This window comes from Aspergillus aculeatus (assembly GCF_001890905.1).
Source record: "Aspergillus aculeatus ATCC 16872 unplaced genomic scaffold ASPACscaffold_8, whole genome shotgun sequence".
In the NCBI taxonomy this organism is placed as follows: Eukaryota; Fungi; Ascomycota; class Eurotiomycetes; order Eurotiales; family Aspergillaceae; genus Aspergillus; species Aspergillus aculeatus.
In genome coordinates this window covers 1,110,153-1,137,551 of record NW_017962983.1, presented here as the reverse complement: position 1 = coordinate 1,137,551, position 27,399 = coordinate 1,110,153, and the positions used below count along the sequence as shown (strand labels likewise).

General features: G+C 55.1%; 9 protein-coding genes across 9 annotated transcripts; 4 read left to right on the top strand and 5 right to left on the bottom strand.

The window, feature by feature from the left end:
• Positions 1–28: 28 nt before the first annotated feature.
• Positions 29–1,250, bottom strand: fma-AT (acetyltransferase fmaC). Its single transcript, XM_020205277.1, has 2 exons — positions 1,036–1,250; positions 29–960 (listed from the first exon to the last, which is right to left on the bottom strand). Exons 1-2 carry the CDS (start codon positions 1,159–1,161, stop codon positions 130–132), a joined length of 957 nt encoding a protein of 318 aa, XP_020056256.1. The 5' UTR covers positions 1,162–1,250; the 3' UTR covers positions 29–129.
• Positions 1,251–2,035: 785 nt separating this feature from the next.
• ASPACDRAFT_60732 (cytochrome P450) lies at positions 2,036–3,580 on the bottom strand (the record flags this gene model as incomplete). The annotated part of the gene is made up of 1 exon (XM_020203589.1): positions 2,036–3,580. The coding sequence occupies one exon, from the start codon at positions 3,578–3,580 to the stop codon at positions 2,036–2,038; it is 1,545 nt and encodes a 514-aa protein (XP_020056255.1).
• Positions 3,581–4,265: 685 nt separating this feature from the next.
• Positions 4,266–5,772, top strand: ASPACDRAFT_60731 (terpene synthase family protein; the record flags this gene model as incomplete). Its single annotated transcript, XM_020203588.1, has 3 exons — positions 4,266–4,854; positions 4,927–5,206; positions 5,313–5,772. 3 exons carry the CDS (start codon positions 4,266–4,268, stop codon positions 5,770–5,772), a joined length of 1,329 nt encoding a protein of 442 aa, XP_020056254.1.
• Positions 5,773–6,847: 1,075 nt separating this feature from the next.
• On the bottom strand, positions 6,848–10,084 carry ASPACDRAFT_29371 (uncharacterized protein; the record flags this gene model as incomplete). Its single annotated transcript, XM_020199636.1, has 1 exon — positions 6,848–10,084. One exon carries the CDS (start codon positions 10,082–10,084, stop codon positions 6,848–6,850), a length of 3,237 nt encoding a protein of 1,078 aa, XP_020056253.1.
• A 445-nt stretch (positions 10,085–10,529) lies between these two features.
• Positions 10,530–12,047, bottom strand: ASPACDRAFT_119783 (phytanoyl-CoA dioxygenase family protein). Its single transcript, XM_020196277.1, has one exon. The coding sequence runs from the start codon at positions 11,821–11,823 to the stop codon at positions 10,927–10,929; it is 897 nt and encodes a 298-aa protein (XP_020056252.1). The 5' UTR covers positions 11,824–12,047; the 3' UTR covers positions 10,530–10,926.
• Positions 12,048–14,337: 2,290 nt separating this feature from the next.
• Positions 14,338–16,977, bottom strand: ASPACDRAFT_78838 (uncharacterized protein). Its single transcript, XM_020205276.1, has 2 exons — positions 16,660–16,977; positions 14,338–16,610 (listed from the first exon to the last, which is right to left on the bottom strand). Exons 1-2 carry the CDS (start codon positions 16,857–16,859, stop codon positions 14,570–14,572), a joined length of 2,241 nt encoding a protein of 746 aa, XP_020056251.1. The 5' UTR covers positions 16,860–16,977; the 3' UTR covers positions 14,338–14,569.
• Positions 16,978–20,411: 3,434 nt separating this feature from the next.
• On the top strand, positions 20,412–22,328 carry ASPACDRAFT_119778 (snoRNA-binding rRNA-processing protein UTP15). The gene has a single exon (XM_020196276.1). It carries the CDS (start codon positions 20,559–20,561, stop codon positions 22,179–22,181), a length of 1,623 nt encoding a protein of 540 aa, XP_020056250.1. The 5' UTR covers positions 20,412–20,558; the 3' UTR covers positions 22,182–22,328.
• Positions 22,329–23,003: 675 nt separating this feature from the next.
• ASPACDRAFT_78837 (uncharacterized protein) lies at positions 23,004–25,216 on the top strand. Its single transcript, XM_020205275.1, has 2 exons — positions 23,004–24,032; positions 24,087–25,216. The coding sequence occupies exons 1-2, from the start codon at positions 23,193–23,195 to the stop codon at positions 25,035–25,037; spliced, it is 1,791 nt and encodes a 596-aa protein (XP_020056249.1). The 5' UTR covers positions 23,004–23,192; the 3' UTR covers positions 25,038–25,216.
• Positions 25,217–25,535: 319 nt separating this feature from the next.
• ASPACDRAFT_43543 (histidine phosphatase family protein) lies at positions 25,536–27,036 on the top strand (the record flags this gene model as incomplete). Its single annotated transcript, XM_020201279.1, has 5 exons — positions 25,536–25,699; positions 25,777–25,924; positions 26,022–26,240; positions 26,307–26,549; positions 26,626–27,036. The coding sequence occupies 5 exons, from the start codon at positions 25,536–25,538 to the stop codon at positions 27,034–27,036; spliced, it is 1,185 nt and encodes a 394-aa protein (XP_020056248.1).
• Between the last annotated feature and the right edge of the window lie 363 nt (positions 27,037–27,399).

Here is a 27,399-nt window from a genome sequence, read left to right as displayed (position 1 = left end):
ACGCGAACTGAGATCTATGCCCTTGTTGCGGTGCTGACTTGACGAATCGACTGTCTTAGATTTGCAATTTAGAACTCATCGATCTCGCTACATGTGCGAGTTAGACACACACACACACAATCACAAACATTACTGGCTTCCGCTCTTCAGCGCGAATTTCCCGGCCAGCACATCCTGCACAAAGCGCACCTGAGCCTCCATGACGCCCTCAAAAGCAGAGCCCAGCAACAGGCCATGATGGTTGCGATCCTCGTAATACTCCATCCGCTTGGGACCCGGCAGGGCCTCGAAGAAGTCCAGCTGCTCCTGAGTCGGGCAGACATCATCCTTGCCGGGGATCAGCATCTGGATGGGGGTGGGGCTGAGGCAGCGGATGTTGCTGAGGGGGTGCCAGCGCAGCATCTTGTAGTAGGTGAGGGTGGTGGTGTGCGGCCGGAAGTTGGGGGCCGTCTCCTTGAACCACGGCATCTCCTCGTAGAAGTTCTTGCCGTGGATCGCGTTGAACCCCATCGGGCTGACGCCGACCTGGTTGATCATCGGCACCAGAGTCGGCTGGGGCGACTGCTGGCCGGCGGTGCGCGCCGCGACGAGGGCCTCGCGCTCGCGAATGATCTGCGCCATCACGTCCGGCACCATCTCCTCCCGAAAGGTCGCCTCGATGAGCGGGCACACGGAGATGATGAGCCGCACCCGCTTGTCAAAGCAGGCGGCCCCGATGGCCGTGGCCCCGCTGGTCGACACCCCCCAGAGCCCGATCGCCTCCGGGTCGATGCCGGGCTGCTGCCGCAGAAAGGTCACCGCGTCGAAGTAATCCTCGATTTGCTTCTCCGGGTCCACCTCTTGCCGTGGCATCCCCTCGCTCTCGCCATAGTTGCGTGGGTCGAACAGGAGCACGCTGATGCCATTCTTTTGGAAGACCTCCGCCGCCCACGGGATGACTATTTCCTTCACCGCGTTAAACTAGGGCAGTCGACATTCGTCAGTAGTCCATCGGAGACGAGAAGATATCAGAAATGAAGAAGGGGCGAGACGCACCCCGTGAGCCATCACCAACGCCGGGCCATTGGCTTCGCCCAAGTACAACCGCCCTCGCAGCTTGAGCCCATCGACCGTGAGGAATTCGACCTCGCTGTAAGTTTTCTCTTCGTTATCTTTGGTCATTATGAGGATTCAGTGTGTCGTATGTGTGTGCAAGTGGGTTAGGCAGACTGTATTCCTGAGCTGCCGATTGTAGTTGGGAAGCGGACTTCGTGGGGGGCAATTGGGCGCGCATGAACGGAGGAAACGGAGACAACTACCTCTTTTCCCTCCGTTTTGTGGTGTGATGAGTTTAGAGTGTGAGACATACTGACCGCCAGTCTGAGCTGCAAGACCCAGGCTACTTGGCAATGCATGTCGACTGCAGGCGTTCGACAGAATTCCCCTTGCCTGTCATGTGCGGGACAAGTATGTCAAGCAAGGATGAAGAATGTTCCCAGCGTCATCGCCCGGCATTCCTAAGATGCAAGGCCTGAGTGATCGACCACACCGGCAGGTTTGCGGGAATATTACCCGGGCCAGATTGACTGGTTGGCTGCCTCTGAAAGTTCCTTGCGTGATTTCGCAATCATTTTTCGGGTTTGGCATAGATATCCCTGGGGGTGGCATGATCGTCACCCAGTCCCAAGGGGAGAGGATCTGTACGGTCTCCGTACCTTGCTTTTGCCAGGATCGCAAACTATATTGTGACCACAGAAGTTTTAGCGGTGGAATCATATTCCGACATTCCGATACGTCATGCAGACAGTATCCACCTGGTCGCATAAAGTGACATATATGATCGAAAGCTTGCTCCGCGGAGGGAAGGGGGAAAGGCAGAGGAAAGGGTGGCGGTGTAAGCAGCGATAGTTATTCCATTAGGGTTTCCACTCTATCTTCCCTACTCTATGGAATCATTCTTGTACCTCAATTCCTCCAGTAACTTTATTTCCCTCCCCCCTTACTCTTACTCTGTACTCAGCCCCTTCTCTTTCCAGTTTTGACCTCCAGCCCAGCTCTAAGCAAGGCCCGCAGCAATATGCGCCAAGATTTTATCCTCGTCCTGCTCGCTCTCCCGGAGAGCCGATTGAATGGTCTTCTCATGCGCGGGGCTTCTAACGCGCAGGGCGGCTTTGAACGGGGCTGGTTTGGAGAGGACTCCCTCGCGAACGAAATTGTCAGGGTCGATGGTGACCTTCCGCCCATTCTCGTAGGCATGGTCAAAGTCATACGCCCACAGCAGGCGACACATCACGATCTTCATGGAGTTCAGGGCGATGTGGCGGCCGGGACACGCGCGGCGCCCGAAGCCAAAAGCACTGATGGGCAACTTGGGATCCTCGAGCCAGCGCTCCGGCCGGAAGGCCTGCGGGTCAGTGAAGGTGGCGGGATCCATGGCCATGTGCCACTGGTTCGCGATCACGATGGAGTTCTTGGGGATGGTGAACCCCTCGTATTCGTCCTCCTTCATGAGGCTGTGGGGCACCCCCTCGGGCGCAATGGGCCGCCACCGCATCGTCTCATTGACGAAGGCGTCCACGAAAGGGAGCTGCTGCACGTCCTCGAAGGAGGGCATGCGCGCCGCGCCGCCAACGAGAGCGTCGATCTCCGCCTGCACGCGGCGGACAGCGTCCGGGTGTAGCACGGCAGCCATGACAAAAGCCTCCAGGGCCGAGGTGGTGGTATCCGCGCCCGCCTCGTAGAGTACCCCGATGATGTTCAGCAGCTCCTCCCAGCTCGCTTCAGCCGGCTTCTTGGGCCCATGGAAGTGCTTTGTCCAGTTCCAGACAGGCTTCTCCAAGGCGAGCGCGGTGTGGCGCTGCAGGAGGCCGAACTTGCGCTGGTACAGCTGTTCGCCAATCTTCTTCCAGGGGGCGAGCCAGGTGGGGAGATAGTTGAGCACGGGGAAGGCATCGACCAGCCAGCGACCCGCCGCGAGGTTGTTGATGAACTGATGGGCGATGTGCGCGTTCTCTTGGATCTCGAAGGCATCGCTGGTGGGCAGCCGCCGGCCGTAGGCCAAGGCGAAGAGCAGGCTGCTGGAGTAGCGGTGTATGCGGGCGCCAAAGTCCGAGGTCGAGCCCTGGAGCAGGTCGTGGACAAGCTGCCGGCTCTCAATGTCCTGGAGGTACTGATACCGCTTGACCATGGTTGGATTCATCAGGGCGCTGTGTACACGATTGTGGAGCTTCCACTTGGGGCCGTAGGGCATCAGCGCCGTGTGATTGCCGCGATTCGCGATCTCGCCAGCCATCACCACCCGCGGGCGTGAGCTGTAGATAGCTCCTCGCCGGTCAAGCAACTCGCGGGCTACCTGATAGCTTCCGACGAGAATGAGCTTCTTCAGCCCCAGTCGCAATCCCACAATCGGGCCGTACGTCCGATGCCATTGATCAAAGACCTGCGCGCGATTGACTTTCGGGAATTGGTGGAGGTTGCCCACAATGGGCTTAGGTGGAGGCCCTGGAGGAAGCTTGCCACGCCGGATGATGGAGAGAAACAATAGGCCTAAGCTAGTGGTAGCGATAACGGCCAGAAGAGTGCATATGGCGGCGCTCATCATTCTCGACGGTGGAGGAGATGGTGTTAGAGTGTCGTGTGCCCGGGGGAACGCCGCTGGAATGCTCTGAGTACTCTTGTGATGGGAAACGAAGGAAGCAGAACAACATATAGGTTAGGGGCGAATGCGAGCACCAGAGAGATAAGCTAATATCGAAGAGACCCTCCGTCCGCCTCTCTTCTTGCCCTTATCTCTCCGGCTTACATAGTACACCGAGAGCTGTGCCACACTCCCTTGCATCTGATGTCAAGGAATGATTCCTCCTTGCCTACGGTCGATCCCTTATACCACAATGCACACACCAGCCAGACCGTGGCGAACGCCCAACCTTCCCCTTGATTCCACTCCTGCCTCGATCTTGCCAGGAAAGAGATGTCGTCATCCTATCCTGGTGCGATCAGCAACGCGAGGCCCACGGGGTTGCAGGCGACGGGATCACGTTCCGCGATACTGGGCACAGATGTCTTACTCACAAGGGATTTAAAAATCATCTATCTCCTCCGGGCGTTCTCTCTATCTTTCCTTTTTCTCTCCTCCCACGTCCGTCTCCCTTTGTCGCACGTCTACAAGGCCTCAATCTTTATATTCAGCTTCGCTGCCATCGAACTTGCTTTCGGAGCGTGGAAGGGGATACGAGAAGTAGGCAAACTTTTCAGTGTGTTTGCAGTTCCTCAGAGTGTCTCTAGCTATGACGCCCGACCTCGTTGCTCGTTTCTGGCTGGTGGAGCTTCATGTCCGACTACCTGCATGGCTAAGGGGCATCACAAGCGCTTCTGCATCCGTTGCGGTGAAACGACCCGGTAGCTCTAAGAAGCCCCTGGAGCCCGCCCCGCAACCAGCCCCATACAAACCAACGCACTACCGGCATATCATCTATGCGTACGACGTGATGGAGGAGAAGTGCGAGATTCCCGTCTTGGAACACGATCCCTTCGACTTCCTCGACCCTCAGAAGACGCTGGTCCCGCCCGAGAATACCATTCTGATTGACCCGGTTGCAGTGGGCCTGCCGTGGTTCTCCACGATGAAGGGGACTCCGCAGTGTATCCACTGGCGCGAGGCCGAGGCGGCTGGGCTGGAACTTATCGAGCAAGTCATGGCGGCGCGGGGCGCAGGCGCTGTGATCCCAGAGAAGCTCAAGACCAGCGACCAGCGCCGGAAGATGATGGAACTGGTCGAGACGGCCGTGACCATCTGCATCTATCTGTATGCCGTGTCGGATGCGGCGCGGATCCGCGTCCTCACCAAGTCGATTGTGTTTCTGTTCCTGCACGATGGTAAGAGCCTGTGTTCTCCGGATTCCTCTGCTCAAAATGTCCCTTGATAACTGAGATGAATGGTGGTTGCAGATGTCATGGAATCGAAGGCCAACGCCGAGGGCAACTCCATCCTTGAGGGGTGGGACACGGATACCTTCAAGGCGAACGAGCTGGAGGGCGAGTCGCGCAATGACATCTTCCTCGATTTCTGCCGGGAGGCCATCGCGCTCGACCCAGTCCTCGGACTGGAGTTGATGCAGGACACCGTTCGCTGGGCGCGTTACTCTCGGGTCAACAGCACCAAGGCTGACAAGACCCATGCGACGTGGCAAGACTTCCGGGACTTTCGGGAGCTGGACATTGCCTACGAGTAGGGACAACCCCCGCCCCCCCCCCCATCCCCTGCCTTTCCAACGCTCAGGGAAGCTGACTCGTCTGGAATCCTCTTTGCTCACTTCTCTTTTTCTTGATTATAGCTTTATGATTACGGCGGTTCGCTTTGGGGCTGCCATCCTCTACGACCCTGCCGAGCGGCCCGTCTTTGAGTGGATCGAGAAGCTCTACATTCGCCACTGCCTCTACATTAACGACCTCTACAGCTACGAGAAGGAATTCCGCGAGCACCAGCAAGAGGGCGCCCCGCTGCACAACTCGGTACACATGATCGAGCAGGTCCTCTCCGTGCCCCCCGGCTCCGCCAAGGCAATCCTCCGATCCGTCTTGTGGGACTGTGAGCGCCAAGTCCGCGAGGAATATGTTCGGCTCATGCAACTGCCCGAGTTGACCCACACACAGAAGGTCTATCTCCAGCGGCTGATTGAGAGCTTCGCCGGCAATTATATGTATTCCATGAGCACCTATCGGTACGCCCGGCTCAGTGGGAAGCTGATCGGCCCGCCCCCAGAAGACTGCCTCTTGAAGAATTATGTGCAATGAGCGACGGGCGGTTGCCAGCTCCTGCTTGGAGACGCAGAGAGAAGGGCTGTTTCACTGACTGACAGCGATAGATTCAGGCTTCTCTCCGCATAGATAGATTATACAAATGATGAAACGAACTTTTATTCGACTGCGCCACTCAGCAGATGCTTTTTGAAAAACAACCCCAAGAATCCTCTCTTCATGTTTTGAGCTGAAATCAAGGTCAACTGGAACTCCAGCTAATGGTATTCAATCATATTGCGAACACCCGCCTAAAAAGTGAGGGGAAGTATGTAAACCAGGCGCACGGGGCAGAAACGTAGACGTCCCCCCAGGGTCCCAGGGGATGTAGGCTACCAGCATGGCAATAGCATTATTGGTGGGGCGCCCTTCGTAGGAACTCGGGCTGGCAAGTTGCCTTCAACCAGTCCGAATGACAATACCTGAACCTAGTACTGTTCATCGCGTGCCATTTGGGTGGTGGTCAGAGAGATAAATGGTTTGCTGCTTTAGGATCAGGGGTCATATATCTCAATTACTGGGTGTGCTAGGGTTCAGATCACCCTATACGGCTGTTTCGATGAGATTATCAGGTACAGGCTGAACTCGCCACATATCAAGCTTTTCTGATTATCCATTACGGATTCGTTATATGTCTATTTCTCTCTTTTCCCAGTGACTGCCTTTGTCTCAGATCCCGCGTACTGCCCCGCGGTAAGACTCTTTCGCCATCGTGGCACTGTTACCGCGGCCCATCCACTACCTTGCCCTAACGCGTCAAAAAAAAAAGGCTATTGCCCAGAAGACCCAGTACTACTGGTTGCGTCGGGAGCCCAAGGCTCTCTCGTTCACGTCTATATATTTAGGAGCAGATGTATATTTCATGAGTGAGAAAGGATGCGAGGCACAAATAAAATTTCAGATTACTAGGAATTGCTGTCCAGAGAATTCCGATATGAGCGAGCAGCAACCCAAGGCTGAAAAGGACATCATCAATCATTACGCCAAGGCACCCTTAAATCCCAAAAAGCGCAACAACACAAGGAATAAGGCAGGATGGAAACAACAAGCGAGACTCTATCCGATACAGCAACTACGCCCCCAGGTGCTGGCGCAGCCTGTCTACTGGTATCTCAGGTTTCTCCTGGATAGCATCCACGACAGCTTCGAAGTGGGCCAAGAAGCGGTCCCAGGCCGTGGTCTCCTGCATCGTTCGCTCACTTAGCCGGAGAGAGACCCGGGCCGATGCGCGGTCCGGGCTCAGAAAGCACTGCATCATGAGGTTGTGCGCGGTGACGGGGCCGTAGTAGCCCATTTCGTGGTCACGAAACATCTCCGGATAGACCGAGGAGTTGTCCTGCTGCACCGCCAGGATGGTTTGGAACTGACTTGCCGCGCGAGCCGCCTCGCTCAGGTCCAGGACCTGACTCGGCCGGATCCCCTCGTATGGCATCATGGTCAGAATGTTCTCTTGATCCTGGTCGACGTTGGCCCGCAGCGACTGCGTGGGATCCAGGCGGATTCGATCGGGCAGGATGGCGGAGGCTGGCACGGGGGACTCCATGATGCCCGGGATGGGGGCCCCACGACGGGCGTAGATCCCCCCGAGCACGATGTCACAGGTGTCGAAATGCCAGGAGAGGACCACAGCCAGTGCCACCCGAATCTTGCTGGTTACCGTGAAACCATCCGGCCGGAAATTCAGCGAGCCCCAGAAATGCTGGCTCTCCATGCAGCCGATGCCGGCGTCGGCGACGCGCGGCGGACACACGCGGCCGTCGAACCCGGCGAATTTCTCTCGCCAGTATTGTTGCTTGTTGGAGCCGTCTTGCCATTCGGTCGACCAGTGCACAAACGGACTATATGAGACAGCCGCCACCGGCTGGCCCCGGTATGCCTGTTCGAGGTCGCGGAAGATGAGCCCGAGCGAGTGACCATCGTAGAGCGCATGCTGGATCAACATCACCAGCCGCCCTGGCGCCACCCCCACGCGGACCAGCGGCTTCCCCAGTCCCCATAAATCGACCCCGGGGGCAAATCGCTCGGCGAAGAGCGGCTCCATGGGGATCTCTGGGCGGGTCACAGCCAGGACCATTGTCTCACTCTCATCGGCGGGTAGTCGCACGACGCGCATGCGGAGGACTGAGTTGGCGGCCACGACCATGTCCCAGGCCCGCATCAGCTGCTCCAGGTCCAGCTCGGCGGGCAGCTTGACGTCGAGGCGGAGGGTGTAGTTGACGCCAATGGTTGCGGGGGGGATGACCACTGCCTCTTGCATCGCGGTGAATGGGTAGAGGTCCTCGATCGCCTCGGGGGTGAGCCCGCATTGTTGGGCGGCAGCATGCCGAAGCTCCTCGATCCCCGTCGAGCCCTGCTGGCACTGCACCAACGAGAATGGCGGAAAGCTCTCGATGGTCTCCGGGCCCGGGCGGACCGACACATGTTGACACAAAGTCGCGATGGTCTTGTGGCGGAAGATGTCGGGCACCGTGACGGCAATACCCTCCTTGCGCGCGCGCGCGACCAACCGCATCGCTGCGAGGGACTCGCCCCCGAGCGACATCCAGGGATCATTCCGTCCGACCTCCTCCAGCTCGAGCTTCAGCGTGGCCGCCCACAGCTCCTGCATCTGCCGCTCGAGAGGCGTGGTCGGCATCCCCTCCGTGCTCCTGCTACCCCCGTCTCCGTCGACAAAGTATGCCTTGATCCGGTCCGAGGGCAGCTGGGCAAACTTCTCCCGCAGCGTTTTGCGGTCCGTCTTCCCCGACATGGTGAGGGGCAACCCCCGCACGGGGATGAAACTGGTGGGGATCATGTATTCGGGCAGATGATCCCGGAGCTGCGACTGATAGCTCTGCTTCCGGCCGACGAACCCATCGTCGGGTGGCAGGAAGAGGTCCTGGCCGTCGTGGTCGAGGTCCTGGCACACCCCTTCCACCTGGTAGAAGGCAATCACCGTGAGGGCGCGCCCTCTCACCTCCATGGCTTCGGCCACCACCGGGGGGGACCGCAAGTGTTCCTTGCCGAGAACGGCTCGGGTGTGATACTCGATTTCCCCCAGCTCGATGCGCTGCCCGTTGATCTTGACCTGGGTATCCTTCCGGCCGTGAAAGAGCAAGGAGCCATCGTCCAGGACACGCGCCAAGTCCCCCGTCCGGTAGAGCTTTTTGGTGGAGTGGCGAGCGGCGGGCAGCCACGTGGGGTTGGTCAGATAGGCCCTCGTCGTCTGCTCCGGGGCGTTGATGTAGCCCTCACTGATGGAGGGGCCTTCCACCACCAACTCACCTACCGCGCCGCGCGGAGCCAATTGCGTCGGGTCTTGCTCGCTGACGATCCAGCAAGCGACCGAGAAGGGCGGCCCGACATTGTTGGCCGACTCCACCCGGCTATAGTCCGGCTGGACGGCGATCCCGACGGCGCACTCCGCTGGCCCGTACAGTCCCGCCAGGTGCACGTAGGGCAGCCACATATCCAGGTCTGCCTGGGTGACCGGCTCTCCGCCCAGCACGAGCGTCCGCAGAGATGGCAGCTGCGGCGGCTCCAGGAGCCGCGCCACGGTGGGCGTGAGGAACATCCAATTGACCTGCAGGCTCTGGACCGCGTGGATGGTGTTGTTCTGGCGGTCCAGCGGGGCAGGGATACAGAGACATCCTCCCAAGAGCAGCGCCCAAAAGTGTTCGAGGAAACTGATATCAAAGGCGAACGAGGCGAATTGCAGAATCCGAGCGGTCCGGTCGAGCTGCATGGGCTTCGCATTGTGCAACACGCCGGTCACCGCCGCCTGGTGCGTCATGACAGCGCCCTTGGGGCTGCCGGTCGAGCCTGAGGTGAAGGCCACATACGCGGGGCGCTCCGGGCTGACGACCTCGAGGTCCATCGGACCAGGATCCTCCTCACGCAGGACCGCCTCCTCGATGCTGAGCGGTGCCTCCATTTGGTCGTCGCTCAATTCAGCCGCCACACTCGCCTGCGATCTGCTGCATAGGACCATGCGCGCCTGCACGCTGCGGCACATCTGGCGCAGTCGATTGACGGGATGCTTGGGCTCGAGAAAGAACCATACCCCCCCGGCCTTGGAGACGGCCATCATGGCCACCGCCGTCCAGAGCGAATGATCAAAACATAGCGCCACGAGCGCCCCATCTTGAACTCCCCGGTGACGGAGGATGTGGGCTAGGGTCGAGGACTTCTCGTCCAGTTCCCGATAAGTCAGGTCGCCATCCCAGGCGCAGACAGCTGAGGCATCGGGTCGGTCCAGGACATTCTGCTGGAAGACGCCGTGAAGGGTGTAGGGCAACGTCGGTGGGACAGGATTGTCGTCCAGAGTCATCGTCGGGGCTGGAAAGTGATTGGAGAGGCAAGCTGTTAACTATCGGGCCACCGACCGCAAAGCCTTGACGAGGATGGGTCGGTTCTGAATACATTGATGAGCTCTCGGAGAGCCCCTTTATATTCCTAATTCACTACATAAGGCCCGAGTCATGCGGCTTATGCTCCATCTCGTTGCAATACAGTTGCACATCTGTGCAAGCCCGGTGAAAGTCGGTGTACGGTGGTAGAAGCCCCTTACGTGCTCAGGAATCCTCCGAGTTGAGTTTTGGCTCGATCTTTGACCGCCAGTTAGACCCTGGCAGGAAAAGCAACTCGGAAACAGTGCACGGGATGTCTCCGTCGCCGAGTATCTGACGAGCGTTTGAACGAGATGCCTTCAAGCAGAGACCATGTCGCAACTCTGTCATTGGATACACAAATTCCTTTTACCGGCCATACATAATCATCACCGAGGTTAAGCATTCATTTATCCTTTGATCAGCTCATGATCTGGGTCCAAGCATGTATGACCAGGTATTCGTACACCCGTGGATAAAAGTTTTCCATATGGGAGAATGACCCGGTCGTTCAATGCGAGCCGTCGAACTAGACCATAACAATCAATCTAGATAACAAAGAGGAAAGAGGAAAGAGAAGAAAACAGAGGAAGCACAAATTCCCGTTCTATCTGCTTATCAGGGTGTTCTACGTTGAAACTCCTCTGACGTTTGTGTCTGAACGACATAATACAACTCCGAATCCCTCCAAACGAACCCATATATAACGGTACTTCAAGCCCACGCCCATGTACTGACTTGCATCGAGTACCATCCACTTGCCGGCTGCCGGTTAAACGAAAGCTTAGATGGTTTTCTTCGGCTGATTGGCCTTCAGCCCGATCTCGTTGGCCAATTCCGTGCCATTGATCTGCCAGAGCCCGGCGCCCCCGGGACAATAGGAGGAGCGCCAGTGGATCATTTTCTGAGCTAGTGGGGTCATGGACTCGACGATTTCCCGGGGAATATGCTGGTAGTTTTCCTCCGCGGTGAGATACGTTGCCTGAACGCCGAGCGCCATCCCCCGGCGAACGTTGTCCTTAGAGCGATTGGCTCCTCCACCGTGTACAGTCTTCCCGCTGAAGAGCAGGCAGTCCCCGGCCTCCATCTCCGCCGGAATGGTCTGCGGTACGCAGCGGGTCACATCGGTGGTGAAGTCGTCCCACTGGTGACTACCAGGGATAACCCGCGTCGCCCCATTCTCGTCGGTAAAGGTGCTCAGCGCGCAGAAGAAGTTGACGAGCGCCTCGGGGGCATCCTTGCCGATGGGATTGAAGACGGGATACAGCTCCTGGTCGCGATGGAGGGATTGCGCCGCGTTACCGGGCCCAATCTGCACCACCGTTGCCGTGTTCATCCAATAGTCACAGCCATGGGTCCCGAACAGGGGCTCGCAGATCTCATGAAATAAGGGGTGATTAAGGATCTCCTGGCGGAAGGTTGGGCTGAAGGCGGGCAGTTGATTCAAACGTCGCGTTTGCGACCCCGCCAACCCCGACACCCATTCACCGTTGTGCTCACAGATCAGAGGCCGCTTCGCCAGTTCATCTTCCATCTCCTTGTTGAGCTTTTGGAACAGATTCTGGTTGAGAAACCCCCGGATGATCACCGCCCCATCCTCTTTCAGGACCTGCAAGATCTTCGGTGCACCCTCGTGAGCTGCCACTCGACGCAGGATGGACTTTGGGGATGAGCGTGTCATAATGGATGCGAGAGGGTTTTGCTGAGGATCTAGATGTTCGTTCTTTGCTTGCAGCCAAGAAGGAGTCAAGTAAGTGTGTTAATCCTGTGCGTGAGGAACAGGTGGTGAAAGAAGGCCATGAGCGCGAGAGGCTCTCGAGTTTTGTACTGTGCCCTCAACAGTCCTTCTCTCCTATGAAAGGCGCCATCCCTTGTGCTGACGTGGCCCATCCCTGCGGCTGTGGCACTTGAAAGGGATGGAAGCATTGCTGGCAAGGAGTTCTGAAGTATATGTGAGCGGGAAGTCGCCCCGTCACCTTGGTTTTCGGCATGCAGCAAGGATTAAATGTATGGAGAGACACTCAGCCTGGGTCCACGACTGGTCACCTGGCGCCTGCCTACCTTGCTGATCGTCCGCAAAGCTAGGGATCTCATGATTCCTCGACACATCGATCATTTCCCTGACCATCTCGTTAAGTCGCTCATTGCCGTAGACGTGTTGTCCAGACGTGTGGTGACCATTTACTCTCCTGGCCCGCCAGCAGAGTCTCGCCTCGACTCGAATGGTTGCTCGACCATGAGATCCTATAGTTCTCGTACTGTCTCCATCCTCAATGTGGATCATCTCACGAAAAGCAAACCGGAAGCGTGCGAATGACATGTGAACCGGGGCAGCAGCAATCCCAGGGGCCTCGAGGTACCGCTTTTTCGTGCGTAGTCAGGTACAGGCTGACTGCAGCTTGACGTATCGCTGGTGCGAGGAAACATTCTTCATGAACTTAATGAACAACAACAAACGCAGGCCAAGCAGCAGCGGAAATAGTAACCGCTCTTTCGCGCATACCAAGACCGGTCGGAATTAGAGTCGCGATACATCCAGACGTCGATCCCCAGCAATTTTCACCTGACAATCACAGCGTAGTACAATAGGACCAAAAGGATGTTTTCCGGTTCTACTGTAGATCACCATGTGTATGTCAGGATACTTAAAGAAAGATAGTTGAAAATATTAATGAAATAGAAAGTGGCAGGTGTCCCAGAGCCTAAAAGGTTGAATTCCATAGCCTATCGGTGATTTTGAAGCTGCTTATTAGTGTTGTGGAGAATTGAAGAAAATCAAGATGGATGGGGAGGTACGGAAGGCACAATTGTACCTGCCTGAGACTGCCGTCTTCTGAGACCGATTCTTGCGGCATGAGTGGTGGCCGCGCCCATGTTGATGGTCACGTAAATAGCCTCCCGTCGCCGGAATGGATCTTGAAGACTTGTAAATCAAGGCCTAAGGACCCTTTCCTCCACCGTAATCTTCCTTGCAGCTTAAGCCCTGTCCTAGGCAAGTTAATAAACAAAAGGTTGATTAGCCGCGAGGATACAAGCAGGCTTCTCACATCAGCTAGCTACTGCAGATCAAGGTCATTTGCATAAGAGGACCAAGGACTAGGTCTTGATTTATTATAAGAATTTTATATACATACTCAGGCTCAACTTCGAGGCGCTAAGCTTGAAAGTATAAAAGGGGCCTTACGGCCTGGCTAGCCAGGCTACTCACCACCCGCCACGCAGCTATTGATCGTGTCGCTTAGGTGGCCGCGCCGAGCTTGGGTTCATCATACATGCACGTTCTCGACAATGACAGACAGTGAGCAAAAGCCGACGGGACCGACTCGCGATGCCTTATGTGTTTTTGGGAATAAGGAGGAGTCTCATACACCCATTCGGGATCGACCGATAGCCTATAGTTTGTGAAAGCAATCGACGAATCTCAAGGCTATGAGTCTCTCATGATCTGCCTTTCGACTAATTGCTCTGTGCCTTGGAGGGCAAAAGGTCTCTCATATCTATCGAGGCTCTGTAGTTAGAGTTGCCCCTACCATCCCCCAGAGCTTCGGGCCTACTTACTCCAAGTGTTGGGGCTGCTTATCGTGGAGCGCGTAGTCCGGTAGTCTGGTACCAATAGGCCTTGTAAAGGCGGAGTTTCCAAAGGGTACGGTGGTGTATGCGTATTCTCTCAATGTACTGTGGATAATAGTCACGCGTTCTGTTTGAATCTGTTGGACTCTCGTTTCGCAAATGTATCGAACGGTCGGCCGCCTTTGCTGATACTCTTGCCCGTGATACACCATAGTGGGACCACTGTCAATAGGATCCGCTGTTGACGGTTCTTGAATGGAATAGAGAGAATATGAAAATCATGTAATCATGTGTGGTTCAATTTACACTTCCTGGGTGGTAGGGAGTGGATATTTTGGAGCTTTGGAGGGAAGACAGAGAAGCATCTGGGTAAAGAACGATGATCGCTCCGGGTAGGTACGAGGCAGCCGGGATAGGAAGGTATGGAATCGATCAGTCGTGTCATTCGGGAAGGTCAGGGCGAGTCTATTCACCCACAGAGTTATTATCTCCTTCACCCCAACCCACTAGAGTGTGTAAGCCTGTTACTTCACTACCAACATTCACACTTCAACTACAGAAAGTCCATGGAGTCAAGATTATTCGCACTACCCAGCGCTTTAAGCCCGGACCTGCACAATCCAATGTATCAAATCTATTTCCTTGATTGGAAAGATGAATCTATGCTAAACAAAGAAAGGATAAACAACTCTTAACTCCAAAATCCAGAGTCCCCAGTTCCCGGTTCCCAAGCCGAATCCCATAAAACACATGCCCCAATGATGTATCCCGCAGGTAGCTAGCTAAGAGACTAACTAAGTAACAAACTGACTCACCAACTAACTAACATCAACAAGTTGTAATAAGAAAAGATCTATCTAAACTGCATAACCCATAGTCTTGGGTGCGTACTTCTTCAAGCTGCGGCCGCCGCCGCTGCAACCCACAGATCCGATATCGATAGTGTTTAATTCTCGACTAAGGGCGTCCATGCCCATACTGCCGCCAAGGACAGGGTAGCTCTGGTTCATCGCCTGTGCGATAGGGACCTTCGAAGGAATAGGTGGACCCATGTTGGGGGCTCCATCCGTGTATGCCGGCGGACGTCGAATGCCAAATCCACGTTCGACGGTGCCATCGGTAGTTGGTCGTGCGAGGGGGTTGGCCCGATGAACAGCACGTTCAAAGGTGCCATCGGTAGCTGGTCGTGCGAGGGGGTTAGCCCGATGAGCAGGGTTGCGAAAGCGCACGACGACGCCAGGCTTCTTCGTCTTGCGTTCGGGCTCAGGCGCCCAGGTGTCCGTAGGAAGGTGATCAGACGGGTCAATTTCACGACCATCGTCTCCAATTATTGGGCCCATGGATGCGTTGGGGTTCAAAGCATCGTAGGAATCTGGTGAGAAAGGAGTGGGAGACACCCCGCGCTCCCTCATACTTGGAGGTCGAGGGCTGACAGATTTGCGACGGGGGACCAATTGTCTATCAGAGTTGGAGCTGACAGACGATCGAGTCACAATAGAGCTGTGACTATCCAAGGACGGATCCACGGGGTAAGGAGGGCTCGGTGAAGATTCACGTGGGGGCTTCCTCAACGCATTTTCTTCTATGATGCCACTTCTGCGTCGTGCTTCCCTTTCATAAGTGACACGATCCGACTCTGCGTCGGCAATGACTGGGTCGAGGCCAGCAACAAGACTGGGTGGCACTGAGGGTCCACTTAAGGAAGAACGCACACTCGGCATGCTGCTGTCAACTGCAGTTGTGACCGAGGTGTAATTAGAAGGAAGGCCATCAGACACAGGATAGTGTCCAGATGATGCAGATTCGGTGGAGACGAGTGAGGGAGGCCTCATGTTCCGGACGTGGACCAAAGCAACTCGATGGGCCGGTGGTGGCGGTGGGAGATTGTTCTCGTCATTTTCATCCTCAACCCGAGGCTGCAATCTTGCCCACACAAGATCAGGGATTGGACGCCCCCCTTCGCTGATCGACTTGGAGCAATACACCATCGACGGGCCACTATCGATGGACTCGCTGCCGCTGACATAAGAGCCGCTGTCAGAGTAGTTGTGTGGATAAGGATATACCGTGCTTGGCTCGCTCGAGTAAAGACTGTGGTGAGAGCAGGGATAGACCGTACTTCCACCATCCGAGGTGCTCGTCGTGCTCGAAGACGTTTGACTCCCATAGGGGCTAGGCTGAGTATGCGGCATATTGCTCACATATTGTTCACAAGAAGAGAATGGATAGTTGTTCTTCTCCCTCTGGGGCATTTGGTTGAGTGGGCCGTCATCGGTCCATTCTTGATGACTGTGAAGGTGAGGGGGCTCGTAGTATGTTGGTCGAGGGGTTTCTTCATATACCCATTCGGGGTGACCGTGAAGGTGCGTTGGCCGTTCATGGCTCGCCATGGCGGGCGCCGACTGGGCGGGCTCATGATATGCTGGTCGAACAGGAGCATGTGGTATTGGAGCTGATGGCACTTTCTCAGGCTGAGAAGGGCGTGCTCTAGTTGGATCACTGGGCAGGGGGCGTCTCTTGACATCCTTCAACTGTCTAGGCCCCGAAAGAGCGGACGAGGAAGAGGACGAAGCCGCAGTGAGAGTGATGGGTGGTGCTGAGGGCACACTCTTCCTAGTGTGAACCTTTTCAGTCCCCATGGTTCGGCGTTCGATGACAGCCTCATCCTCAGGCCGTGTGTCATAATAAGTCATCTCAAGACGCACTTCCCCTGCGTACTTTCCACGATGCTGCAGAGGGTGCCAGTGGTCGTTCTGGCTTCCACCAGGGATGATCAAATCTTTGAGATCGATCCAGGTTTCGCCGATCAAATCGGTCTTCTTGTCGTCGTTGAAAACGGAGACCTTGAGCTTAAAGTAGTCCGGGGACTCGTGAACGGTGAAGCGAAGCTCCTGATCCCTGCCAGCTTTCAGTACCGTACTTGATGTTGTGTACAAGAAGAACCTACCATCGGGGAGTTTGGCCACCGCGAAGATCCGTCTCTGTCTTCTTGGCTTCTTTGCCCAAACGAGCGGCACAATAGGGGTTTTGCTTGCCCATCGTCTTCCGATTAGGCAGGTTTTTGGCGCGATCAACAATAATCACTAGTGTCCCAATAGCAGGACCGTCGACAGACATGTCTGCGAAGATGCCAGCAGCATGAGCCATGGCCCTTCTGGATGGCCTGGCGTCCATGGCTGGTTTAGGTAGTGAGAAGGAATAAGTCAAACTATGGAGAGAAAGCGAGAGACGCGAGAGTTTGTTTTGATGATGAGCCTAACAAGAGAAGCGAAGAGGATGTCGAGTAACGAGAGTGGGGATAAGCGCTAGGTATAGCAGAACGAATGTATCACAGTGGAGAGTGTCAAAGCTTGGGTTTTACTAGTCAGCAAAACTGGAGAATGAGTGGTTGCAAGGATAGAATGAAAGAAAAGAGAAGAGAGAGAGAGAGAGAGAGAGAGAGAGAGACATACAAACAGCGATGGATGGTGGGTGGGTGGGAATGAGAGAGAGAGAGTCAGAGGCAGCGGAATGAAAGTCGAGTGGATGATGTTATTCTTTGAGTCGTAGTCCCTGTTATCGATAAGAGTGCATGCAGTCATTGGATGACAGTGGTGGAGCGTATGCAAAGTCCGGTGGCTGGGAGCAAGGGGCTGAAGGCTGGGGCATGTCATTCCGCCCGAGGATTGGCTACTAGGAGCGGCTAGTCCCATCCGTTTCTTGGCTTCTGAGCAGGTTACGGTAAAATACCTTCCCGCCCATAGCTCACCCACAGCCCGTGATTTTCGGCGTGCGTCACAGCTGGTATCTGGTAAATCCCAGCCACCTCAGCTTGAACTTCCCTTCCAGGTTCCGCATAGGGAAGCCACGACCGGGGCCCTCACCTGGGCCCTCGGCTCCGACCTGCCCCAACCGTATCCTGTAAAGGCACTACTTAGGCACAGTGCGTACAGGCACTGCATTCTTGCGAGATGCATCTAAATTGAAGTATAGTGTATAGTATACACGTTTTGCAAATAGCAGGGGGTTTGTACCGTACAGTGCTCGCCGCAGGCTAAACTTCACTCATTCTACTCCATGTACAGTAATATTTCTCCGTCCCCTGTACCCTGTACTGTACGTACATACGTCAGCCCCAGTTGGTAATTGATCATCGTCATATTTTCCGGGCGCTGAAACTAAAATTCAACCTTGTCGAGAGACTAAACTACGTACTGTTTGTGGGCTGAGCTGCCGAGCAAATCCTGCTGCCTGTCAAAGCCACTGCCGCACATATGAGTAAAAAATCCTGTGTGTTTGTCTACATGGAGTTTGGATCTCAGTGAGGTCTGAGCAGAGTCGGCCACGGCTCGAGCCTGATGTCATACTGTGGGTAAAGTCAATCAACCACTTCCCGCAAGGCGACCGAAACCGAGCACGGGCACCGTCTCCGATCAATTGTGAGATTGGGAGGCAAGGGAGATCTCATTTGCACCCGGTGATCTGTCCCAGTGCGCCCCTCCCCTGTTCATCCTTCAGTATCACACCAACCACCATCCTGGTTCTAGATCGATCGGAAATACCAGTCCACGTGGGGGTGGTTACTTCGCAGGTGGTAAGTCAGTGACGAAGTATGCTGCTCAACATTCCGAGGGACAGGATCGGCTGTGGGGAAGCGCTGTGGCTTGATCCGGTCTGTGGCTGTCGAGTGGAGTCGTCGGGTACCTGACGCTGTCGGCATTCAGGCACCGATTCGGCCGTACCAATTGTCTGTGACTCTGCAAGCAAGAATTGAGTCATTAGAAGCGCCAGTAGGCCCCGTATATTCCGACAGAGTATCAGCTTGACTGGAGCCAAAAACAAGATTCCATGCACGGCAAGTAGCATCTGAGACCGAGCATCGAGCGGAGAACTGGCACGATCATGCAGCACGCATGGGCTCTGCACGATAGATCACTCTGCGCCCAGAAAAATGCACAAGGAACATTCATCATCAAGGAACAGAATAGCTCCTCGAGGTCTAGAGGCCGATCAATCTCAACCTGTCACATTCACCAACCACCTGCGATAATCTCTCGGGCATTTTTCGGTACGGGTCGTTGTTCCGGAGGTGATGTGGCATGCACGTGCTCTGTACGGAACATACTCCATGCTTGGTGATAGATAAGCTCAACTCAACCGCGGGAAAGACCAGCATTCAGCTCCAGCGGAAAACCGGTTGGGAGTCTGTTGTGAAACGTGTAGCTTCATGCTGAGTACGGTGCCATGGACTGCGGGCTCGAACCTCGATTGATTTGCTGGATGTAACGCATAGCGACATGATTCCTTCCTAAGGTGGTCTGGTCATGCCCGCCAAGTCAGTCAGTAGATCACAGTTCAGCAAATCGACGACAATACCCACCCCCAAGAATGAACACTTGCCGAACTTAGAAAACAGTCACGATTGATCAGCATGACTCTAATCGCGTCAAGGACGATTCGTGGGAGGAATGTGTTGGGTGCACCAGCAGAGCGCATGTTGACAATTACCCCACAATCCGCCCTTGATTCTTGGGGACATGGCGCGGGGGTAAAGTTCTGTAGAATGTGCTCAATCAACAAGCCTCTCATGTGAATGCAGTACAAAATGTTTGTCCTCGTGATGCATAATCAGTAATGGAATGTAGGACTCGGTGGTACGGAGCACTATCAACCGATTCAAAGGACTGGGATGCAGTAGGTAAATGTTTGTTTGCTCGGGAGACACTATAACCCCCAGGGAAGCTACAGCCAAGTTCCAGTGTTATCTCTCTCCCTAGTACCAGTTGCGGAACCATTCGACGTACAACTACGGAAGCTGGTTTCACATTAGGCTGGAGCTAGTATTTTCTGTTTTTGAAGAAATCTAGAGCCGGGAGTTTTACCGTACGGCGAATATCTCTTGTGCCTGAGGCATGAATCAGGCATGAACCCTGCCACACATAGATGATAAGTTAGCTATAATTTTGGTCCCCACGGAATAGCAATAGTCATAACACATTCAATAATATTACTTGCGAAATAGGTAGGACGGTCGTTTGAGCCTTACGGTGTTCTTCATGTGGGCCTACCAGTATCCTATTTTCCCTGAGTCTACAGAAATCGAGTTCCAGGTTCAAGAATACTCATCAGTGCGGTATCTCTGTATATAGTTGGGAAGATATGGACATTTTTTAGAAAGATGAAGAGCTGACGGTCTGACCTTTTGTTGTAGCTCCGTAGCATGAGTACAGCGGAATAGCCGCATACTATATATTGGCGAGGTCAAACAAGTTTGAGTGAAAGAAATGGGATAAACAATGCATTATGCTATACACCTAGAGAACAAATCAGTCTAGTACTATTTATATTCCATCTGTAATGGCAATTCAGACTGTTCCGTGGCGAGTTCAAAGTTACTGGTATACATTGTTTGCTGTTACTTCCAGAGTACGGGATGGGAGCTCTTGAACGATCCACGATTAAATTGAGGATCAACCCCCCTACCCAGGTTAATTCCATTAGCTGATTTCACCAATTCTTCTTAACATGCGAGCTCAATCATCTAACAGAAAGATATTGCTTGTCAGTAATTGACTTCGAACAATGTTGGAAAAGAGATGTAAACCACCTGCATAAATGCCACTAATCAGTCAGCATAGATATGCATCCTACACTATTCCGAATCGGGCAACGCGGCCAGACTTTTCCCGATGCGAATGGATTTTATCTCAAAAAAAAGTTTCCCATGAACATCCCAAACCTGCCAGTCCAGCCCATTCAAGCGCTCTCGACGAGCCCAACCCCGCGCATTTGATCAATCTCGCGCTGAGCACTCCAAGCATCGATTCACCCGCTCATCGTTCACATCCCGACCGACGACCAGCAGCCATGGCTGCCCCCGTCCTCCCCCTGCAGCAGGTGAAGCTGCCATCGCTGCCTTCCACCCGCCTGACACCGGAGCAACAATACTGGAAGACCTTTAAGAATCCCCTCCTCATTCCTTCGCCAGCCAACGGGCCCATCAACCTCATCACACAGCCCTCCGCCCCGTCCTCCGCCTCCGCCTTCCCCTCTCTCACCCAGCCGCCCGATGTCTTCACCGTGACCACGGGCGCCCGCGTCCAGATCTATTCCATCCGCACCCGTAAACTCCTCCGCACAATCACTCGCTTCGACGACACGGCGCGAGGCACCGACGTGCGCCCAGATGGTCGTGTGGTCGCCGTGGGTGACGATTCCGGCACGGTGCAAGTCTTCGACGTGGCATCGCGGGCGATTCTCAAGACGTGGAAGGAACACAAGCAGCCGGTCTGGGTGGCCAAATTCTCGCCCAGCGACCCGACGGCGCTCTTCACGGCCAGCGACGACCGCACCGTGCGCATGTGGGATCTTCCCAGCCAGAACAGCGCCCGCAGCTTCGTGGGTCATACGGATTACGTGCGCAGCGGTGCCTTTATGCCCGGATCGTTGGCCTCGTCGGGCCTTCTGGTCTCCGGTAGTTACGATCGCACGGTGCGTCTCTGGGATCCCCGCGTGGATACCCGCGCCGCCATGACGTTCAAGATGGCCGCCCCAATTGAGAGCGTGCTGCCCATGCCGACGGGGACGACCGTGCTCGCCGCCGCCGACAACAAGATCGCCGTCCTCGACATCGTGGCCGGCAAACCCCTGCACATGATCCAGAGTCACCAGAAGACGGTTACGTCGTTGGCGCTGGCCTCGAACGGGGAGCGGTTGCTCTCCGGTGCGTTGGACGGTCACATGAAGGTCTTCGAGACGACGGGGTGGAACGTCGTGTCTGGGTCCAAGTACCCGTCCCCGATCCTTTCACTGAGTGTCATCAAATCTGGCGTTGCTCAGGAGGACAAGCACATTGCCGTCGGTATGGCGTCCGGTCTCTTGTCGATCAAGACCCGGCTGTCGGGCCAGCAGAAGATCAAGGAGAAGGAGCGTCGGAAAGAGATGCAAGCGCTCTTGGAGGGTAAACTGGAGGAGCACGACCGCAAAGTGGCCAAACAAAAGCGCGGCGCGGGCTGGGAGAAGCGTCTCCGTGGTCGGGACTTTATTGGTGAAGGTGTGGATGTTGCAATCGAGGGACGCGATACTGGCAAGCGCAAGAGGGAGCAGACCTGGGAGCACGATCTGCGCAAGGGCCGCTATACGGCGGCTTTGGACCACGTACTCAGTTCCAGCGACAAGACGGCCCAGCTCACGCTTCTCACGGCGCTGCGCCATCGCTCCGCCCTGCGTGCCGCCTTGCAGAACCGCGACGAGGTAACACTGCAGCCGGTGCTCGCATGGGTGCACAAGCACCTCACTGAACCACGGCTGGTAAACCTCTGCGTCGAGGTGGCCATGAACGTGCTGGATATCTACTCCGGCAACTTGGGCCAATCCGCCCAGATCGACAAGATGGTGGAGAGGCTGCACCGGAAGGTGCGTGAAGAGGTTGAAATGGCGCACCAAGCTTGTCAGACCAAAGGCATGTTGGAGATGTTGCGGGCGTGCTGAATTGGGGCCACCACGAAAAGCGAAAATTATGAGTAGAGCTTGTTTCACCATATTGGATACCTCGGATGGAGTTTGGGGTTCTCAGGCATATCGCATGTATTGTATAGCAAATGATCTACATGTTCCTTCACCTCCACCTAAGCCGCTAAACTTTGAAGCTTTGTATGAGCATTGCCTGTACTCCAACAGCTCGGTAGTTCTAAATATGGATTTTTGCTATTGCAACATGATGTCATTGGGCTAAGTACAATGGTCCTTGAAATCCAGATGCTCAGAAAGTATAGTATATTTTATGCGGGGTATAACAGTAACCCAAAGAGGTCTAAGATCAATACCTCAAGGTTAAAAGGATTGGGCCTATGTGTGATGCAGAACAATCAGCAAAGCTGAATTTGAAGGCTAGCATCAGCTAGCATGTATACAAGCCTCTCAAGCCTTCCACCATTGAGGGATTGTATTCAGGTTGCATGCTCCTTTGCCAGGTGGTTTTATACATGCAGCAAAAAACGAACGGCTAAAGAAGGATAAGAAGGGGCTTGGCGATGCCTGAGCGATAAGGGTTGCAGCCGGAAAGACGGAGTAAGTAATGTTCCAGCGGGCGGGCGACGACCGTCGGGGTCTCGAAATGGCTTAGTGGATTCCTGGTCGGGGTCCCAAAAAAGGCAAGGCGTGGGATGGGTCGAGATGAGCCTCGTTCCTCAGCCTCTATGTAAGACAGTCAGTGTCTCCGACCCCCTCAGCCTGGCTTCCTTTTCTTCTCCTCCTCGCTCCTTTCCCCTCCTTCACTTCCTTTAGTTACAGCCTGTCTTCTTATACCTTCAAGGGAGCACAGTTTCCCCCTCCCTGATTCATAATCCACAGCCAAGGACGTGAGTCATAGTCACTCATCTTCTTAGTCTGTCTTATCCGCTTATCAGACAAAGCATTACATTCGTCTGCTCCTCTGTCATCTCTAAACCAACTAGACATACACTCTTTGATACCCTAATACCCCTCATTCATCCATTCATTATGTCCGCAGACCAATTGCTCTGTCAGATTAGCCAAACTACACCCGATGAGGAGTGGTTCGACTTCAACAACTCTTTTGATATCCCCTCCGGCTGCCTGGATAGCAATGCGACCTCGAGTGATTCGGTCTCGCCGAGAGACTTTGACCTGGCATTCCCTGATTTGGGCGAATGCAACTGGGGTGCCACTCCCACGGCTTGTCCAGAAAACCTGTTCTCGGAGTTCGTGAGCTATGACGGTCCATACGAGACATACCCAGGCTTGTCATTAAACAGCCCCCAAATAGGCCTGAGCGCAAATGATGCCATTCAACCGCTTCCCACCCTCTCAGACCAAGAGCTCGCCGGGTTAACGTTCGATGATGCGTGGCCCCAAGAAGCGACCTACACCGAAGACCCCTTCTACGCGAGCATCCGACAAATGGTTGAGGCTCAAGCCATGGCCAACTTGGGTTGTTCCACGCTCAAAGAGAAGAGACGAGATGCGTCTATCGCTATCCACTTGCAGCGCTTACAGGAGGCCTCGTCTTCCGAGTTGGTCCCGTCGACTTCCAGCACCACGTTCCCCTCTCCTTGTTGGTCGGGCTCCGCACAAAGCAGCACTGGCTCGTGTGCAACCCCCGCCAATGGCTCGTCGCCAGACATGAGTGAGAAGGACCAAGTAGCGACGCCGCAGGCTTCACCTTCTAGTGGCGCCATGGAGCTGGTGCTCGACCTGAACATGAACACAACGACGAACGTGCCCAAGAAACAGAAGCCCAGATCGAAAGCCCAGAAGGAGAGCTATATCAAGGTCCGGAAATACGGAGCCTGTGAGAAGCATCGAAAACAGCACAAGCGAGTAAGTTGATACCTGTCCCTAATCATTCCAGACGTTATGCTAATTTGATTGTAGTGCAACTGCCTCGAGAAGGCGGCCGCTCTAGGCCTCGCGAACGGCTCGTCTGCTTCTTCCACCCATTCGGTGGCCCACTCGGCGACGAACACCCAACTACACGTCCACGGACGTGGCAACGAGCGCCACACAAGCTGGAAGCAGGCGAACATTTCGCCCACGCTACAACCAACCGCATTCCACGGAGTAGAGCAGGCCACTGCACGCTCACAGGTGCAACTTCCGCATGCGCTCCGTCCATCAAAGGCCAGCGTCCTTGTAACTCACAAAGATCAAATTCTGCGGGCAACGACTCAACATCCTGTGCGCTCTTCGACCACAGCTCAGCCGGACTCTCTAGTCCATCGACCTCCACAGCCAGCAGCGCTCCGCCGCAACGGCGACCAGGCGGCTGCAACGTCGAACAGGAAGCACTTCCAATCGGATGGCAGTGCAATCCGCACCCCAGGCCTCGGTCAATACCTGCAACTATACAACCTACGCCCAGACCAAGGGCTACGCCCCGATCATGGCATACGCCCCGCTGGTGTACGTCCCGATCATGGTGTACGCCCCGATCACGGTCTTCGTCCCGACCACGGCCTACGCCCCCGCCCCCAACAGAGCCTGACCGTCAAGGTCTCCAATGGCGCTGTGTCCCGTGGAGGCTGCGATCAAACCCGAGACAAGACGCATGTCAACACTCAACCAGTGAGCTGTGGCTACCAAACGACCCGCACCCCGCTTGCAGAAAACAGGCGTGGCACGTCGGATACGCCGCCAAGCGCGACCCAACTACCAACCGTCGCCCAATACACTGGCTCTGTGTTCATACACAATACGTCTGCGCTTACGCGCTTTGTCGACTTTGGGAACATGGTTGTATCCTGGTTGGGCTCATCTTTCGGCAAGCTTGCAGTTTCCACATTGCGGAAACATTGGCTCGTCCGCAAGGACATGGGCTTTTGGTGATTGAGATCGTCGATCTCATGCCAATGGTTAATGTTGTGTTTGGTTTACGCGGAAGATACCATATACCTGTTTGATAGCATGTTGTATAATGTTGGGTTGTGTTTTCGGGTCTGGTGACTGGTTGGAAAAGTCAGTTTTCATAATTTAGGCTGGGGGTGAATAGCATTACTGCTGTGGTGATCTGATTTTAAATTGTCAAATGCTTGTAGGTGTAAAGAGAAGTAGAAGTATAGGTACACTCTATGGTTGTAAGCAGTGGTCAGCCGTTCGGGAGGAACACGTGGGAAAAGGGCGGTGTTCCATGGGTTGGTTGCACCTGCTGCCTGCAAACAGCCTTAACCGGACAACATCATGTTTTGTGCTTTGTTGTTCCTGGTGGCGGTGGTGTTGAGATGAGATTCTTCCACTAATCTCACCTGGACCAATTCCTCCTGGACCGACCGAACTACCCCATACTAACTTATCATATCATCTCCACAGCGGGAGTCCAAGAAAGGGATGGCGAGAAAACTGGCAGCTTTTCCGGCTCGCTTCCGGCGCATTGGCGACCCATCGCCCGGCTATTGGCCGCTTGACCACGATCACCACCACGATCACGACCAACTCCTCGCTCCCCATCGCCAGTCGATGCTGTGCACCATCTTTCGTATTCCACTGATCATGTAAGTTACTCCTCAATGGTACCTCACATACACCACCAGAGCCTCGTTTTTCCTCCAAACTAACGCTCTCTGCAAAGCCCCATCCTCCTCGTGGCCACTCTCCTTACAGCCGGGTTCGTCCTGATGGCCGAGTCCACCGCGTCCGAGTCGCATTGGCGATTCTCCATTGTCCCAGGTTATTTCCTGCAGAGTGAACCCACCACCGACGCAGACAGCTTTGACTATGTACGGACCCTTTAACATGAATCTCTTGCACAGCTCCCCTCCCCCCCCCCCTCCCCTGTTCATAGACAAAAACGGCGAAGCTAACACTACAAACCAGGTCTCCGCCAACTTCGGCCTGATCCCGCGGCCCTACGACTCGGACCCCGAGTTCGACCCGGAGGGCAACAAGACGCAATGGGAGCGCTTCGAGCACCAGGTCCGGACGCTGAACCGAGATGCTGAGCCCGACACCGCCTACAAGGTGCTGTTCCTGGGCCGGCACGGCCAAGGCTATCACAACGTCGCCGAGGCCAAGTACGGCACCGAGCTGTGGGATGTACGTACTCCTCTTACCACCTTCACGCCAAGGTCCAACTCTCCCTGACTGACCGCCCCCCAAAAGTGCTACTGGTCCCTCCTCGACGGCGACGAGAACGGCACCTGGGTCGACGCCCGCCTCACCTCGCTCGGCATCTCGCAAGCCCAAACCGCCCACTCGGCCTGGAAGACGCAACTCGCCTACAAGATCCCCACCCCGGAATCCTACTACGTGAGCCCATTGAACCGGTGCCTCGCCACCGCCAACATCACCTTCAGCGGTCTAAGAATCCCCCATACGGACCCCTTCCGCCCACTCATCAAAGAGGTACCTTGCCGCCCCACCCCCCCCCCCCTAGCCCCTAGTCCCCCCCGCAACCAAACTCACAACACCCCCAAAAAAGCTCCTCCGCGAAACAATCGGCCAACACACCTGCGACGGCCGCTCGACCAAATCCGCCATTGCAGCCGAATACCCGCTGTACCGCATCGAACCGGGCTTCGCCGAGGCCGACCCCCTTTACGACGCCCGACTGCGCGAGTCCGACTCGGCCCGCGACAAGCGCTTCCGGGATCTGTTCCAGGACATCTTCAGCCACGACAACAACACCTTTCTGTCGTTGACGGCGCACTCCGGCGCCATCACCAGCATGCTTCAAATCACGGGCCATCGGGCGTTCGCGCTGGAGACCGGCGGCGTGATCCCCATCTTCGTCAAGGCGGAGCGCGTGGCGGGGGCGCTACCGCCGATGCATGTGGAGCCGTGGTTTCCGCCGCCCGTTTGCAAGGATGGTTCTGTCCCTCAACTCGGGTAGGGAGGGTAGCTGCTGCTGCTTCTGCTGCGGTTGGGTTGGGTTGGGTCCGGTTGGGTTATGTAGGGCTGGCTGCCCTTGGGTATTGTTTGTATTCTTGTATAAAAGGCTTGGTTATTCGGTAGTAAGGTCATACTGATACTGTACGGGTAGAAGGGGGCCAATATGTTAGAGGGATGGAGGAAGGGATAGACCGTATATAACGCAATATATTGTACAGAGATTCGAGCTCCAGGAAAAGAAGTGACTGCTCATGCAGATGCCATACATATCAAACACTCCCCAACACACACACTACCTACCTACCTATCTATCAGGTCATATCAACCCGACAAGAACAAAACAAAGCTGCCCAGAAACACATAA